General features: G+C 45.8%; 1 protein-coding gene across 1 annotated transcript in view; it reads right to left on the bottom strand.

The window, feature by feature from the left end:
* LOC311127839 (piezo-type mechanosensitive ion channel component 1-like) overlaps window positions 1-18,476 on the bottom strand; it is a 72,291-nt gene that overhangs the window by 34,665 nt on the left and 19,150 nt on the right. The window contains exon 2 of the mRNA XM_084159719.1: window positions 9,702-9,797. Within this exon, the coding sequence (XP_084015845.1) occupies window positions 9,702-9,797 (96 nt within the window). The remainder of the gene's footprint in view (window positions 1-9,701; window positions 9,798-18,476) is intronic.

Below are 18,476 nucleotides of genomic sequence, written 5' to 3'. Positions count from 1 at the left end.
ACAGAACCTAATTGAGTTTCATCCCTGAGAAATGAGCCGACTCCTGCCAGGCACTCTGAGCGATACTGTGCTCTGTTTGTTTTCATTCGCTAAAAAACCCAATGTATTTTCTTTAATTCAATTTACCTCATTTGTAAAGCGGGAGCTTTCCAAAAAGAGGACCTCAGGCATACCGGCTTATTTTTCCAGCGCATCGTAAAAGGCTGGTTTAGCTGGCCAGTGTAAACATTGCTGTTATGGAGAGGGGTCCACAGGGCCAGCCTACGGACACAACAGTCCAGGGTACAGAGGGCGTGGTGGTTCAACGAGGCCACTGTGGGCCTGTTAAGAAAGCTATGTTCTGATGATTATTCCCTATTGGAATTTGGCCTTTAGGTACTCTCTTTAATGCTAGAGGTCACCGTAAAGCAGGTCTTAGTAACTGGTATCTGGGCCCTTGAGCCATAACAATCAGCCATGGGTGTCCTTAAGCGATTAAGACGTTTCAAATGTATAGTCTATTCTACCCCAAGGTCTCAGCCTTGATTTAATGCTTTGGCACCAGGCACGGAAGGGTGAAACAGCGAACAGATAAGGCAAGAGTATTTAATTCTGCCCTCCCCTCTGGAGTGGGAGAGATTTGCTGCGAACCTCTTAGAGTAATGTCTTCCTATATGCATGTCTGTCTGTCTGTTAAACATAGAAGTTGTTCGCCTTGTATTATGCATCACGCATGTCTCCACACCTTGACCGGTTTTCAATTCCTAACACCATCCACTGACTGGAAACACACACACTGCATCTCTGGCTTACACCACCCGTACTGTACTGCTAAAATATTAGAGTGAGAGAACACACTGACCCTGCTAGTTGGTCTGCTTACTAGAGGGATCTCATTCACATGTTCTATGTGTGTAAACTCATTACACTAAAGGTACATTTGTTTAAAAACTTCTACCAATCAGCAACAATAGTCAGCAACCTGAAGAAACAGCTACCCGACAGTAAACAAAAATGACTGAAAACACTGACATTTATTTATGTTTTGTTGTTTTGCATTACATTTGGATCGTACACCATGTCCTGCTGCCTACGCTTATCTGTGCTGTTCTCTGACATCCTGTCCTGTCGCAGGGCTGCGTTGGTGTGAGAAAAGCTGGCGTTTGCGTAAGAAGACTCTGCTGAAATAACAGTGGCGTGTGGAATCCCAGTTCCTATTGGGAGCGGAGGAGCGGAGGGCACATAGCAGGCACGCCTCTGGGAAAAGCTCCTCTCTGGCCCCATGGCCTCTCACTCTCAGGCCACTGATCTAACCAAGAGAAACAACCAACCAGGGGTCCACAGACCCTCACTCCTCCCACCAGGGTTGGGGTCAATTCCATTTAAATTCAAAATGTTCCTCATTGAAAAGCATTGAAGACAACTGGAATTGAAATGGAATTGACCCCACCCCTGCCTCCCACATAACTCCCAGCAGCAGTGGAGGCTGCTGAGGGGAGGACGGCTCATAATAATGTCTGGACTCGAGTGTAATGGCTGGAATGGAGTGAATGGAATGGTATCAAACAGATGAAAACCATGTGTTTCATACCATTCCATTCCAGTCAATATTATGAGCCGTCCTCCCCTCAGCAGCCTCCACTGCCTAGCAGGTAAAGGAAAGGAAGGGTCAGACTGGGCAAATATCCATAATATAGCCAATATGTTTGTAGGTGTACTTTACATGCCATTTAATGAAGATAGTAATGTAACTTGCTTTCATTATTAAAATGATTTACAGGTTGACATGATTTGTGATGAAATATACAGTCTCTTTTCAGTGCACACTAGCAGTATATTGTTTTGCTCCATGTGGCGGTGGACAGATACCTTACATACTGATGCTAGTTCTCTCTCATTATTCAAAATGCCGGACTCTATTTTCATTGGCTAAACCTGCTCCATTTCTCCAGATAGGCCTATTGAGAGTGGTCTCATATTTGTCTGAGAACAAACAGCTGTCTTGTCTAATATATCAGCATTGGAACAGAAATAATCTGAAATCAGCTGCAAACTTGTTGTCAACTGCACTTACGGCCCTTCCCACAGTCTATTCTCTGCCCAGTTTAAGCTGTGGTCGGCCTTGAGTACTCATTTAGGGAGGCCTGGCCTGGTGTGCATTTCCCTCACACCCTCTCATTTATCAGCATGACAGTCAGTGACAGTTGGGCTTTGGGGCCTTTCAAAGCCACACGATGCCTTCCTCAACAAAAAACACACAAAACAAAAACCAGAGGGGACATTCATTCCTCCATGTCTCAAACTGCTGTTTCACCGGCGACAGGAAAGCTGTGGATATGGACGTGGTCTCAACAGCGGTGCCTCAGGAAGGGATGTTGTAGAGCCCCTGCAGGTGTGAATAGAATACACAGGGGAAGAGATTTGATGCAACACCCTGCGAGCGTTGGACCTGAATACCAGTGAATAAATCCCCTATTATTTTCCTAAGTTGGGAACAGTGTAACCCAGCAGGCTCCAGACAGGTGCTCAATATTTGTCCTTTTGCTTATCAGCTCTGGGGAAACGACAGTGTGTCCAGATTGTACAATACAGGGGATTTAGATAATGGGGAGCGAGCAATGGAACATAGTCTTTTGAAGGGAATGTCAAACACAGTGTATCAGGTGATATGTATTTGGGCTGGGGAGGAGCTGAAAGGGACTATTAAGGCTTACCACAGTCCTCTCTGTCAGTGGCCTCAATGAATCCAATGATACCTTGGTGAGATCCACTTAATTGAGTCTTAGCTTATGTTACTGAATGAATGACAACAATATGGGATCGATTCAATAACACTAAAGGGGAAAGCAAGAGCGCACATGCATGTGGTAGCCTGTATTAATTGTAATGTGTATAGAATAAGCTTCCTCTCAGTCTTCCTCTCAGTCACTGGAAACAGTCATAATTTCCTTCCAGACAGGCCAGAGCATCTATAACCAGGTCAGGTCTCAGGGCAGTATGACATAAGACAACAACTCCTTTAACCCGCTAATCCACAGAGGAAATTGTGACCATGGCTACTCTCAACCCTAATATGTCCCATGCTCCACCAAATTCACGGAGGGTGAGATTACATTTTCCCTGGAAAGGAGGAGCATGTGGAGGTGAGGCGAAGGGGGTCGTTTCTGCTTGACGTCTCCAGAATCCTCCTGGTTCATCCATCTGCCTCCATGATTACATGCATCTGGTCCTCCCATGGCAGCCCAGACCAAGAAATGTGCTGATAATTGGAGGCAGGGAACGATTCAAGATGGTTTTCATTAAAACCGTTAATCCTATTCTCTGTCAGGCTTCATTTTATAAGAGGCTGGCAGACTCTGGGATTTTCCTTCAGGGAATCACTTCCACCAGCGAGTCCCCCTGAAATAAACCTCTCACCATTTACACATACTCAGTTCCCCCAGAAATAGTCATGTGACCCCGCACAGCTTATCATGCTCAGATTTCCCCCGTTTTCCCTCTAAAAGAAACGTAGTTATTGAACCTAACAGCACTGAGATGGAATAGTATTAAACGCAGCTTGTTCATATAATCTCCCATCCTTTCATCGATGGAAAAAAAATAACAAAGGAGAGAGAATGGGAGAATTCAACTGTTTTAATGATCTATAATTAGCGTGCTTCCGGTTCTGTGTTTATTTTACAGAGGCGGCAGGAACGGGGTCTGATTCACTGTAGACCTTATCACTAGTACAGGAACTGATAGCGCCCATTGGCTCTCAGGAGCGTGAGCCAGATGATATGTTGGATAAACAAGCCTCTGGGGGTTAAGGCTGGGTGCAGGGTGTGTGTTCTTATCTGTGGTGTTAAAAATCAGTACCATTTCTATTGTTCGGTCTACAGCAGCCATAGATCACTAAACTGCTACCACAGACAGGGATGTGGGTGGAGGATATGGGAAGGATGTGGAAAGAGCGGATTTTCCAGACCTGAAATAATATCCACTGTTTATTGGTATTTGATTAAGAGCACACCAGGAGATTCGTCTGTCTAAAATAGAGCAATATTTATGTTGAGTCAATCAATGAAACCACTTGGGCTTTGCTGAGCAAGAGCAGAGGCAGCAAAATAATCAAGCTGTCAGGAGGAGGTTAGCTCTATAGTTCTGTATACCCTCTTTACTATAGAATAAGGACATCATTGAGCAGTAGGTTTGTGCTGCTGACATAATTCTTTGTACAGCTCTGAAAAACAACATCTGCTGTGTTTTTATCATGTCTGCAGGAGATTAACGCCGATTGTAACTAAGTACTGTGAAATCAGAACTTTATATTGAGGGAATACTGAGGGAAAACACTGCACCATCAAATCATGAGAAGATAGAGATAGAAAAACTCTCAAACATGAAGCGAGAAATCCCTGTAATACAGCCTCTCAACAGGAGTGTATTGTGGGTAATCAAGTTTGGCTTCCAGAGCAAAGTCAAGAATAAGAGGTTTCTGCATTTTTCATATTAATTCCTGTCTCGTTGCCATCGCATATTACTGACCATTAGGTTTTTCACTTTACACATTAATATCATAACAGGGGTAGACCACGGAACTATAGCTATTTCTCTGCAAATTAGTTTTTATTCATAAACAGACCCCACATTTTTACATAGAAATACAAACATAGATTATTCACACCCTGACCAAACTGGCTAGAGTTATATAGGCCAGGGCGTGACAGTACCCCCCCCCCCCCCCCCCCCCCCCAAAGGTGCGGACTCCGGCCGCACAAACTTGACTGAATAGGGGAGGGTCCGGGTGGGCTTCCAGCCTCGGTGGCGGCTCCGGCTCCGGAGTGGAGCCGCTGACCGGTGCCGAACCAGGCACCGGTGGAACGGGCACGGGCCGTGCCGGACTGGCGACGCGCCCCACTTGCTTGGTGCGACGAGCAGGAACAGGCCGGGCCGGACTGGCGACGCGCACCACTGGCTTGGTACGAGGAGCAGGAACAGGCCGGGCCGGACTGGCGACGCGCACCACTGGCTTGGTACGAGGAGCAGGAACAGGCCGGGCCGGACTGGCGACGCGCACCACTGGCTTGGTACGAGGAGCAGGAACAGGCCGGGCCGGACTGGCGACGCGCACCACTGGCTTGGTGCGAGGAGCAGGAACAGGCCGGGCCAGACTGGCGACGCGCACCACTGGCTTGGTGCAGGGAGCAGGAACAGGCCGGGCCAGACTGGGAACACGAACCACTGGCTTGGTGCGGGGAGCAGGAACAGGCCGGGCCAGACTGGGAACACGCACCACTGGCTTGGTGCGGAGAGCAGGTACGGGGCGTACCGGACTGGGAACTCCGTCCTTTACACTCCGCGCCCCGTCCTCCTCCAGTGAGGACTCCTCCTTGAGCCCCCACAAGTGCAGTGGTCGAGGCTCCTCTCTGTCGCTCCCCGACCACCCTTTTAGCCCCCCCAAAAAATTATTGGGGCTGTCTCTCCACCCTGATCCCTTTCAGGGCCTCCATCTGCCTTGCCAGATCCTCTCTTATCTCCTGCCAGGTCCATCCTCTCTGCTCCTCCTGGGCACGCTGCTTGGTCCATTGGTGGTGGGTTTTTCTGTCCCGATCGTTCATACACGGGACGGACCAAGACGCAGCGTGAAATGCATCCATGTTTATTGAACTGAATAAACATACAAAAACAACAAAACGTGACGTCGGAAGGCTAACACTAACAAGCCACACTAACCGAACACAAACAAAAACCCACAACACAGGCAGGAAAATTGGCTGCCTAAGTATGATCCCCAATCAGAGACAACAAGCGACAGCTGCCTCTGATTGGGAACCAAACCCGGCCAAACATAGAAATACAAACATAGATTATTCACACCCTGACCAAACTAGCTAGCGTTATATAGGCCAGGGCGTGACATTTACACATAAAAGTAATCAGGAAATAGAACTTGAGCTTGGGTGGCCCTGTGTGTTATAGTCAAAAGGCCCAAATTCAATCACTCTTTAAAGGGGTAATCCGGAGTTTAAAAAATTACAAAGTGGGTACCCCACCACTTGTTTTGGTAAACAGCTGAGGGATGGTGCTTGAGAAATATAACCACTCTCAAATTAATAGACAGAGCTATGGATGCCAGGACTGACCTGACCATCGATGAGATCAAAATGATAGTTTTAACCATGTTTGTTTACATTGACTTTGTTTACAAACATTGGAGTAAAACAAGCTTATACTTTTATTCTTTATTTTTACTATTTTCTACATTGTAGAATAATAGTGAAGACATCAAAACTATGAAATAACACATATGTAATCAAGCAGTAACCAAAAAAGTGTTAAACAAATCCAAATATATTTTATATTTGAGATTCTTCAAAGTAGCCACCCTTTGCCCTGATGACAGCTTTGCACACTCTTGGCATTCTCTCAACCAGCTTCATGAGGTAGTCACCTGGAATGCATTTCAATTAACAGGTGTGCCTTGTTAAAAGTTAATTTGTGGAATTTCTTTCCTTCTTAATGTGTTTGAGCCAATCAGTTGTGTTGTGACAAGGTAGGGGTGGTATACAGAAGATAGCCCTATTTGGTAAAAGACCAAGTCCATATTATGGCAAGAACAGCTCAAATAAGCAAAGAGAAACGACAGTCCATCATTACTTTAAGACATTAAGGTCAGTCAATACGGAAAATGTCAAGAACTTTGAAAGTTTCTTCAAGTGCAGTCGCACAAACCATCAAGCGCTATGATGAAACTGGCTCTCATGACTGCCACAGGAAAGGAAGACCCAGAGTTACCTCTGCTGCAGAGGATAAGTTCATTAGTTACTAACCTCAGAAAATCGGCAATTAACTGCACCTCAAATTGCAGCCCAAATAAATGCTTCACAGAGTTCAAGTAAGACATCTCAACATCAACTGTTCAGAGAAGACTGCGTGAATCAGGCCTTAATGGTCGAATTGCTGCAAAGAAACCACTACTAAAGGACACCAATAAGAAGAAGAGACTTGCTTGGGCCAAGAAACATGAGCAATGGACATTAGACCGGTGGAAATCTGTCCTTTGGTCTGATGAGTCCAAATGTGAGATTTTTTGTTCCAACCGCCGTGTCTTTGTGAGACACAGAGTATGTGAACGGATGATCTCCGCATGTGTGGTTCCCACCGTGAAGCATGGACGAGGAGGTGTGATGGTGCTTTGCTGGTGACACTGTCTGTGATTTATTTAGAATTCAAGGCACACTTAACCAGCATGGCTATTTGAAGAATCTCAAAAATAAAATATATTTTGATTTGTTTAACACTTTTTTGATTACTTCATGATTCCATATGTGTTATTTCATAATTTTGATGTCTTCACTATTATTCTACAATGTAGAAAATAGTAAAAATAAAGAAAAACCCTGGAATGAGTAGGCGTGTCCAAACTTTTGCCTGGTACTGTATATAATTAATTTAACAGTCCAAAAATTTATGTAGCAACTGCTGATTGGTCCTTTTAAAGGCTGTCTGTCTGTTTGTCAGTCCATACATTTGACATGAGATATTCATAATATTCAACACCTCCATTCAGCGCAAGTGCATTATTTGGGCAATATCAAAGGGAGCTGGTTTAGTCACCTGCTGTGTGTTTTGGCAGGCCCAGGCCCCAGGCTCTCACTCAAGACCCAGACAAAGCTGGATGTTAAGCCCTCTGTAAGTGCCTGTCTACCTGCCTGGCTAACCTGGCATCATCCTGACACTGCCCAGCCCAGTGGACACACAGAGGAAATGAGAGAGGGCAAAGCAAAGCCACACACCTCAATCTAATCCATGGCTTAACATTACACAACACCCACAAACATCACCCCCAGCTGTCTAATTGAGATTATAAACCAGGTAGTTTGGATACTGGATGCTGATTGGTTAAAACAGCATTTAGCCGTGTGTATGTGAGACCATATACAGACGTTTATCCTTTTCACCTTTATCGTCACGTCGATAAAACGGCTAAATCAACAATAGCTCAACATGCAAATGTAGAAAATAAGTGTTTAGATTAACTTGAGAGAAACCGAAACGAAAATAACATCGTGAAACAAACAAAGTGGGCACTTACCTGCTTCACTGACTGGTGTGTGGAAAAGGGATACATTGTGAGTTTGGGAATACAACAAAAACGGAGCTGAGTGTCATTCTACGGGACTTGTATCGTTCAGTGAGAAACATGAATGGCGAAGAATATGGGATTAGCAGCTACACTGGACTCAAGGCTGGTTTGAACCGACATATCAACGACCCCCCGTCTCAGTCTGGCATTGAGTATACAGAAAGACACAGAATACACAACGAGCAACAATGTGTCTGTCGGCGTAATTAAAAAGTTGAGGAAAGAGGGGCGTGACAAAGCTGCCCACCAGTGAACGGCTACATATGGTATGTAACTGTTATCTAGCTAAATCATTCTAATGTACCCTGACAATATAACTGGTAGCTATATAGGCCTAACTATTAGCTAACGTTATTTTGTCTTATGTTTCAGGTACACAAAAGAGCCGATGGGAGTGAACACCCTCGCAACAATGCTGCCAAAGATCTGCAAAATAGCTGGCCCGTCGCAGATTTACACAAACCACTGCCTTCGAACCACCATGATCCAGAAACTGTCGGATGACAGAGGCATGAGAAATACTGTATGTCAGAGGACACAGATTCGAAAACTCTCTTCAAAGTTACTGGAGGCCAAATCTGGAAGCGAGGAAGCGGTGGAACACTATTCTCTCTGACAACACAGCAGCAGCTCCCCCAGTTAAAAGAACGGCATCCATTTCCAGCAGCGTGGAGCCAACAAACGACAACATGGGCAAGCCAACAACAAACGTTAACATGGGTCAATTTTTCTATTCGTGCACAATAAATGGTAACATTCAGATCAACATTAATAAATAATTGGCACGTGTTAGTCACTCTAGAAGTGGCGCTAAGCTCGGTTTTTGCATACATTTAATGTAAGCTTGCTACCTAGCCTGTGGTTGTTGCATAGCAACCAGTCTAGCAACGAGTATTTTGTCCGGACTACTTTTTCTGGCGGAATCTATTTATTATGAATTTATTTATTAAAGCAACATTTTCAATTTAGTTGTGTAGTTCCTTGGCTTACTGTGTTGGCAACCAGTTTATAAAAGCAATAAGGCACCTCGGGGGTTAGTGGTATATGGCCAATATACCACGGCTTAGGGCTGTATCCAGGCACTTCGCGTTGCGTTGTGCGTAAGAACAGCCCTTAGCCGTGGTATATTGGCCATTTACCACACCCCCTCTGGCCTTATAGCTTAAATAGCTGAGAGAAAAAACCAATCACTTATAAACCCCCAAATATCCTGTATTTACTGGAGGGTATCAGAGTTGCAGCCCAGTCCTCATAGGTTTGGTGGTAAAATATAGATTGAAGTTAGTGGTTAAGATTTTGCCATGTCATTTACGGAAGCTGTCTGTCTGAAACAAACTCCAATACAGATGCTGTGGTATGTATGAGGATGTGAACCATGCTCTGAAAGCCTGTTTCATTGTTTCATCATTCATGTTTTGTCCGGCTCTTCTGTTATATTGCACAACTTCCAAACATTGCACCATTTGATCAACGTCAATGCTGCGGTGAGAGATCTTGGCGTTCCCACTTACAACCACACCTACCCACCCACACCTGAAACTACAAAACAAGCAGGAGTTGCCAAATGAAGGGAAGGATTGGCGTGTCGTCTTACCTCGTAGTGTGTGTTTGTTAGGCCACAGGAACCATGGCAGTAGCAGCAGGTAGAGCAGGTAGACCAGAGACAGACCATTGTAGCGAAACAGGCAGGCTGGGGACACACAGAGGGACACAGAGGTCAGAGGACAGGCACAACACAGACAAACATTACAGTCAATGACTACTACACAGCAATATTTCTGAGTGGTTGAATGATCTAGGTACAAATCTGTGAATTGAGGTCATCAACAAGTCTCCCTGACACCCTCTGACCCTTGTATTGGTTTGTAACCGCATGCCTCACACAACCACACACACCTCCCTTACTGGAAAACAGTGGAACATCTAATGAGTTTACATACAGGCAGGGCTCTCTCCTGTCCCTGTGAAAGTTGCAGGGCTGGACTGTGTGAACAGTAACACAGTGCTGGATGGCAAGCCAACCGTGGCCTGCTCTGCACTAAATATTGCTTTAATAATGCTGATTGATTATTATTATGCTGATATTACACCAGACCCTGTGATTATCCAGGCATAAGCTTGTTACTCAGCCTGTGTTCAGTGAACTAGCTAGCTGCTGGTCATTTGAGCGGCTTCCAGGGGACACGAGGGCTTTCCAGGGCTGCCTTCACACCCCCTCTTCTCTCTCCTCTTCCCAGCTGAGCTCTGAGACTGGAAGGGGGAGCTGGGAGCCCAGCGCTCTGATCCCCTGTGCTGTGCTCTGCCCCTTGGGCTCTGGATCCTAACCAGGCCTTTGTTTTATTTTTTTTATTTTTTTATTTCACCTTTATTTAACCAGGTAAACCAGTTGAGAACAAGTTCTCATTTACAACTGCGACCTGGCCAAGATAAAGCAAAGCAGTGCGATAAAAACAACAACACAGAGCTACATATGGGGTAAAACAAAACAAAGTCAAAAATACAACAGAAATACATATATATACAGTGTGTGCAAATGTAGCAAGTTATGGAGGTAAGGCAATAAATAGGCTATAGTGCAAAATAATTACAATTAGTATTAACACTGGAATGATAGATGTGCAAGAGATGATGTGCAAATAGAGATACTGGGGTACAAATTAGCAAAATAAATAACAATATAGGGATGAGGTAGTTGGGCGGGCTAATTTCAGATGGGCTGTGTACAGGTGCAGTGATCGGTAAGGTGCTCTGACAACTGATGCTTAAAGTTAGTGAGGGAGATAAGTGTCTCCAGCTTCAGAGATTTTTGCAATTTGTTCCAGTCATTGGCAGCAGAGAACTGGAAGGAATTGCGGCCAAAAGAGGTGTTGGCTTTGGGGATGACCAGTGAGATATACCTGCTGGAGCGCAGACTACGGGTGGGTGTTGCTATGGTGACCAATGAGCTAAGATAAGGCGGGGATTTGCCTAGCAGTGATTTATAGATGGCCTGGAGCCAGTGGGTTTGGCGACGAATATGTAGTGAGGACCAGCCAACAAGAGCGTACAGGTCACAGTGGTGGGTATTATATGGGGCTTTGGAGACAAAACGGATGGCACTGTGATAGACTACATCCAATTTGCTGAGTAGAGTGTTGGAGGCTATTTTGTAAATGACATCGCCGAAGTCAAGGATCGGTAGGATAGTCAGTTTTACGAGGGCATGTTTGGCAGCATGAGTGAAGGAGGCTTTGTTGCGAAATAGGAAACCGATTCTAGATTTAACTTTGGATTGGAGATTCTTAATGTGAGTCTGGAAGGAGAGTTTACAGTCTAACCAGACACCTAGATATTTGTAGTTGTCCACATACTCTAGGTCAGACCCGTCGAGAGTAGTGATTCTAGTCGGGTGGGCGGGTGCAAGCAGCGTTCGGTTGAAGAGCATGCATTTAGTTTTACTAGTGTTTAAGAGCAGTTGGAGGCTACTGAAGGAGTGTTGTATGGCATTGAAGCTCGTTTGGAGGTTTGTTAACACAGTGTCCAATGAAGGGCCAGATGTATACAAAATGGTGTCGTCTGCGTAGAGGTGGATCTGAGAGTCACCAGCAGCAAGAGCGACGTCATTGATATTCACAGAGAAAAGAGTCGGCCCAAGAATTGAACCCTGTGGCACCCCCATAGAGACTGCCATAGGTCCAGACAACAGGCCCTCCGATTTGACACATTGAACTCTATCTGAGAAGTAGTTGGTGAACCAGGCGAGGCAGTCATTTGTTAAGAGTCCTGCCACAACCATCCTTCTCACAGCGTTTCATCCTCACAACCAACTCTCATCTGGCCCTCTGGGTCTGCCCCACAGTAACCTAAAGTAGCAGGCGTAAAAGAAACGCCTGAGCAGGGTCGGCAGAATCCAGAAGCATCTGGTTTTCAGGCTTCACCTCTTCTCTGCTTTTCCCCTGAAAAGCGGATGCTTCTGGTTCAGACCGACCCCGCTGAGGGTGGCCCCACAGAGACCCTGCAGGGAAACACTGCACTGCACAGTGTCCACAGCTGACTGCTGCGAGCCCACCCAACACATCACAACATATCCACCATAATAATGCCTTGCAGTCAGTCACTGTACCCAGTACAGTACTGTGTCCCAGATCCTCAGGCCTCCACCCCGGCCTACAGTCTGCTATAGATCTATAATTAACACAACCAGCATGGGAGAACAAAGACAGGCTTTGTCCTATAAGTGAGAGTCAATGAGCTAGCTAGCGTGTGGCGCACAGCGCTGTTTGTACTAAGGATTTCACTGGCCCACTCGAGGGAGCCTTTCTATTAACTCTGGCTTAATTGTTAGCGAAATGGAGTCCCCCACTGGTACAACTTAAACAGCTCTCACGCTCTCCTTCTTTCATGTGGATCATATAGGAACAACATATATTTTTATATAACACACGTGCAAAATGTCAAGTGTCATGTGCAGTGTAATGTCTTTAGCAAACTCACAGTGGCAGAGAACCTGCCAATGATCCTGAGGATGGACCAGTTAGGCTGACAACATTGGCTGAGGGGCGAATGACTGCGAGTTACTGTTTTGACTTAATGTATATATTCCCATGGTTACCTCACCCTCGCATGACGTAATGGGTGTGACATGAGCTAATGCTGGGTTTCACAAACTCGGTCCTAGGGCCCCCCTGCGTACACGTCTTGTTTTTTGCCGTAGCACTACACAGCTCAATCAAATAAGCAAAGCTTGATGATGAGTTGGTTATTTGAATCAGCTGTGTAGTGCTGGGGGGGGGGGACCGAGTTTGGGAAACCCTGAGCTAATGGACAGAAAAATAAATGACATTTGTATTCCCTCTTCTCAGATGGGCTGATAAAAGTGACAAAGTTGACTGTGGTTTACTGGCTCGCTAGTCTCCGCCCAGCCAAGAGTGAGGTCCACCTCAGAATGTGTGTGATTCAAGTTAATCTTTTCAACACTGAGGGACCACGACCACAGACTGCTGCAGGGCTGCTGTGAGGTTTTATGGTCAAAGACCAGCAGTCCTGTGTCTGTCTCTAAACAGCTGGTTCTGGATCAGAGGGTGAGGTCATCAGCTTCTCATCACACAATCAACAAGCTTCGATAGAGAGCAGAGGGGGGAAATGCCCCTAGTCTACTCTTAGTATACTGTCAATCTGTGCTGCTAAAAGGAAGGGTAGTAAGAGCTTTTTCCTTTCTATCAATCCCTCTCTCAGTCATTGAATCTCAAGCATGCTCACTCGCATGTGCACACACACACACTCGTACACACGCACTAAACCAGCCGGTGACACAGTGCAGAAAAATGGGTCGCAACTCAACTGAAGCAAGGAAAAGTTAAAACAGTGTGAGAAGTTCATCCTGCGTTTCCTTCTGTCTTTCCATCTCCCTTCATCCGTCTCTCTGACTGTCTGGCTGTCTGTTTACCTCCTCTGTAGCGTAACCACAGTGTTTCCATTCCCCTGCCTGCCTGCCCGCCTACCTGAGCAGCTACACTACACTACCTATTGCACCCAACTAGGAAAGTAGAGGTCAGCAAATCAGGAGTACTATAAGTCAGGGGCTTTATACTGTATGGACAGTGTCCACTTTTCAATTACTGAAGACTCTCCTTGTTAACAATCAATGTTGAGATGAGCGGCTGGGAGAAGGAGCAGTATTAGACGTTCTCAAACAAACACGCTTTCACACACACGCACACCAAACATCTGTCAATCAGGTGTGGCGTGAGTGTGACAGACAGAGTACTGAGCTCAGGGATCCTGTGGTGCAGAAACAGAGTGAAATGCCCATGTGATCAAGGGGGATATGAGCCATCCGGAGAGAGAGAGCGAGAGAGAGGAAGAACCCACTCCTCGAAAAGCAGCTGTACTGGAACTGTCCACTACCTCACTCTGTTGCTACTACAAGGTCAAAGCCCTAACATCCCAGCCTAGACTCCCACCACCAACGACTCTAAATAGCAGAGCCCATAGACTCTCAAACTATGCATCGGATAGATTCAGGAAATTATGGTAATTGAGATTGGAAAAACCAACAGCATGCCGCAGAGCTGGGGTCGTGACGCACCTCTGAGGAACACACTCGGAGTGTGTGTGTCCCAGCTTGGTCTGTGCCCTGTGCAGAGTCAAACACGGTGAAAAGCTGGTCTCTTATGCCCAGGGCCTTCTGATGTATGCTCTATGGTAAAACACCTTTGGACTCAGTCTACCCTCACTGTACCTGGCTCATTTAGAGGTGCCATTTATACTCAGCAGACATCACACTGAATTAAGTCTCAAGCTCTAATTTGTCTTTAATAAATCTGCCAATGTTTGCCCTCAGAGTTGCATAGCTACTTCTGGGAACTGTGTGTCACCAAAATCCATTTCAATATCATTCCTCTTTATTAGAGAAAATATTAAGAGTGGTTGTTTCTTGAGGGTCTTGATCACTGTCAATCCTTTACCATACCAAACCATGGACCAAACTACTGACAGAATTATGCATCGCAAACGGCAAAGACTAACAGACTTGTTACACCTTACTCTCTCAAATATCTTACCATGACATCGTTGTAGACTCAACAGTAGTCTAATCCTTAACGTCAATTGACAGTCACACTTCATATATACAACACCCAGTCCAACTCCTGGCCAAAGAGGCCCTATGTTTCCCATCTGGCATGTCATTGTTTTATAGCTCCTGTGTTGACTGAGGGAGGAGATGTGGACTCTTTAGCTCCACTGACTTACAGTCAGGGACTCTCCTGTATTGAAATGTTCTTGGGCTTTGGCAGTTTTTCCTCAACTTTAGGTTGTTTACTGTACGGCAAATAGAAAGGTCTCCACAGAGTAATCCTGCTAAGCTGACTGAACATAAACCTGCAATGGAAGAACACTGAAGAGAGCTGACCTTTTACACACAGGTGGTTTTCATTTTCTGGTGGACACTCAAATGTCATCATCTACATTTGTTTTAACTGTATGGGCCTGTCTGTAAAGCAGTTTATCCCACATCAGCTTTAGATCAGCAGTGAATCATCTCAGATCACAGTTTTCGGTGTCTGCTGCCAGGGCCAAATCTGATTAAAAGCCATTTCCAATGTGCGTAATTGCCACAGGTCATGAGCAACACACTCACAGTGGATCTGTCTAATATCAGAGCTAATGGATCGCAATTCTTTCCACCCTCCAGGCAATTACAGTGTTTTCAGTGTAGTGGTGCTTCTGAAAACACATAGCAAGGCAGTGACTGTGACAAGCAGCGCCCCAGAGAAACCAACCCAGTCAGTTGAAGGCTCCTCTCACTCAGACAAAGCAGTGCTTTGACAAATAATAAGAGGCAGTGGCGCCAATATGATCTCTGCACTCCGCTGCAGCTTGCCTTCCCTGGTAGTGTGGCCAAATGCCTGTTTATCAGATGGGCAGACTTCCAGTTTTCAGGGACCTCACCCTGGTCCTGACAGCAGCTCCTCAATCACATCTTAGCTACTCCCTGGAGCCAGCTGAGTCAAGGCAGAGGCACAGCAACATGACAGTGTCACCAAATGTAACATGAGAGCAAGAAAATGAAAGACCTAAGGAATGTCCTACGACAAGGCAGGCACACCACAAAACACTGTCAGACAATGTCAACAGAAAGTGCCACGAGACTGCAGCTCACGTGCATCCAGAATAGAGCTACCCCACCGCAGAAACACTACACACAACACACAACCCAGACGGTTCATGGCAGCCACATCAAAGGCAATTGAAAATGACAAATAACCTTCAGAAAACGGACGGAGGAGGTTGAGAAAGCGAGGGAAAACATAAGCGAGGCCAACTGCGATCACTCGGTTGGGTCTGTGAGCATGTGCGCCTGCCTGCATGCCCGGCCCAGTGAAGCCAACAGCTACAGGACTCCAGGGGCCCATAGCTGGCCCTCACAGTGACCTCACTCTACAGGTATGTGAACACAGCCCAATCCTGCACGGGTCACAGAGACAGGAAGAGAGACGGCTGGAGAGGGAGAGGGGGGAGGGTAGGAGAGAGAGGAACAAAGAGACAAATGGAAAGGAAGAGCAAGGGGAAAGGGAGGATATAAAGAGAGGGGGAGGTGGGGGAGTGAGAGAGAGAGATGATATGGGAGAGGAGTGGGTGAGTAAGCGTCTTGGATGAGCCAAGTGGGTAAAGGGTAGTGAGAGGAGGGATAGATACTGGAACATGGAAACATCTTCCATCTTCTGAATAAACAGAAGGGTGCTGTTCTCAAGCAAAACATCTGGGAAACTCTAAACTGGTAACCGTGTAACCGTCCTTGTCAACAGTGGCTATGAGTAATCCTGCACTATAATTTGCGCTATTAACTGGAATAACTATGACGCTCAAAAAAGACAACACTATATCAATGTCTACATGTTAAAGTTTGTTAAGCACAGAATGATCCTGAATGCAATCTTAGGTTTCTTTCCAATTCATCATGATGTCCTGGTTCTTAGTGGGTGTAATTGCAGTCATAAAGATGTTGGCTACATAACACAAGGTGGTCAGATCTCTCCAATATCATGTATAGTTCTGAATGACATATAGATCCCTCACAGAAGTTGAGTGGATTATGTATGTATCTCTCATACAGCGGTGCGGGTTTAATGGGTCTCTATAGATCCCTGTGATTCCTCCTGACTCTTTGGCTCTGGTTAGAATGAGTCACACAGAGGTCTTCCATTGGAGCGGTCCCAGATCTGCCGTCTCTAACATGTCTTGTGTTTTCACTACTATACAGCTGGACGGACTCTTATTCAACTCACCAGTGGAAAGTACCCTAACTGGGCTCACTACCCACTCATACTGATCCTATTATTCTGCTGGAGTGCGTGGCTGAAGAGAAAGGGGTTTAAGGGGAAATGTAGGGAGCAGTTTTCCATAGACACCCCAGTGTTCCATGATGTCAGCTGAACTCGGGGAGAGAAACAATGGCTCATGGAAGCCATTAAGTGATCAACTGCGTGTTTAAATAGGACCCGATCTCCATACGGACAGTGAGGCGATCAGCTAATGTGGACGGCTTTATGTGATAATAAAAATAAAATGGCCAGTCTGGATGTGACAGGGCTTTGACTGTTTTACATGCTCTAATGCACCTCTCTGGTACAGTGGGGAAAAAGACACATCCACAGTTTTGGAGCCACGGCTTAAAACCATATGGTAGCGGCTCTAGCTTGCCTTCTGATTGCCATATTGCGGTATAGCCTACCTATCCAATCCATTCATATCTACTAGGGCGAATGGGTTGTTCCTGGACTGAGACTGGCCCAGGGAGCCTGACTGATCCCAGCTCCTCTGTTCTGATGGAGAGAGGAGAGGGTGGGGAGCCAGAGCCAGGGCAGCTCTCCCAGCCAGACACAGAGCTGGCTTATAGGGGTGAGTTGGGAGAGTCAACCCCTCCCTGGAGCGTAGGCTGTGAAGGGCTTCCAGGACGTTGAATCCCATGCCAGCTGCTAAAGCCTATAGATCTGGCAGGCCTGCATGAGGCCTACAGCCAGAGACAATCCCCCTTCCTCTGTCTTTCCCACACACACACTGCACACACTGTATGCTCAAATACTGAGCTTCCCACAGTTGTGAAAGACATTAAACGAAAATCTTCCTGTGTGCCTGTGCGGAATTGGAAAATAGAAAGCAAGGAGAACTGAGAATCTGGAAGCAACCAGCCCTCCTGTCAGTGTCTGTTCCTGGAGAACTAGCGGCCACTCTGACCTCCATTCTCGATCATTTTGATGTTTCCAAACAGACAAATTCCTTTCCACAGACAAGAGTTAATTTACTTCACTCGAAAACGTTCCAGTTTCTGCATGCTATAACTGTTAACATTTCAGAAAGAGAGAGAAAGTCAAGAATCATAACATGCCCTTAAGAGTCACAAAAAAGCCATTAATGTGTGATCCGCAGGACAATAGTAGGGCCTAAACAGAGACAACTAGACAAAACGAAACAAACCAGAACAAAGGAAAGGAACTTTGTCAACTAGAATCACTCTCTGAAAGACACCTTGCCGCAGGAATGAAAGCTTCACAAGGCCCATTGAGTATGCGTGGGTGTGTGAATAAGAAATTGGGAACTTGAGCTGCCCTCCTGGGTAAAATATGGAGACTCATATATTCACTCATATAACTAACTGTAAGTCGCTCTGGATAAGAGCGTCTGCTAAATGACCCCCCCAAAAAAATAAAAAATAATAACCTACTGAAACCTGAGAACATTTCTCAACAAATATCAAAATCCTAACAAAGTCAAATCCTAACAAATTAGCTGGCATGGCAAGAAGTGCATGCTGCCAAGTCAATCTTTATTCATTGGTCATGCACATTGCAGCTCTATGAAACAATGCTCATTCTTCAATCCTCTAAAC

The sequence above is a fragment of the Coregonus lavaretus genome, assembly GCF_964263955.1.
Source record: "Coregonus lavaretus genome assembly, chromosome: 4".
NCBI lineage: Eukaryota > Metazoa > Chordata > Actinopteri > Salmoniformes > Salmonidae > Coregonus > Coregonus lavaretus.
Note: the sequence above shows the minus strand (reverse complement) of the source record. Positions and strands in the feature narration are given on the sequence as shown.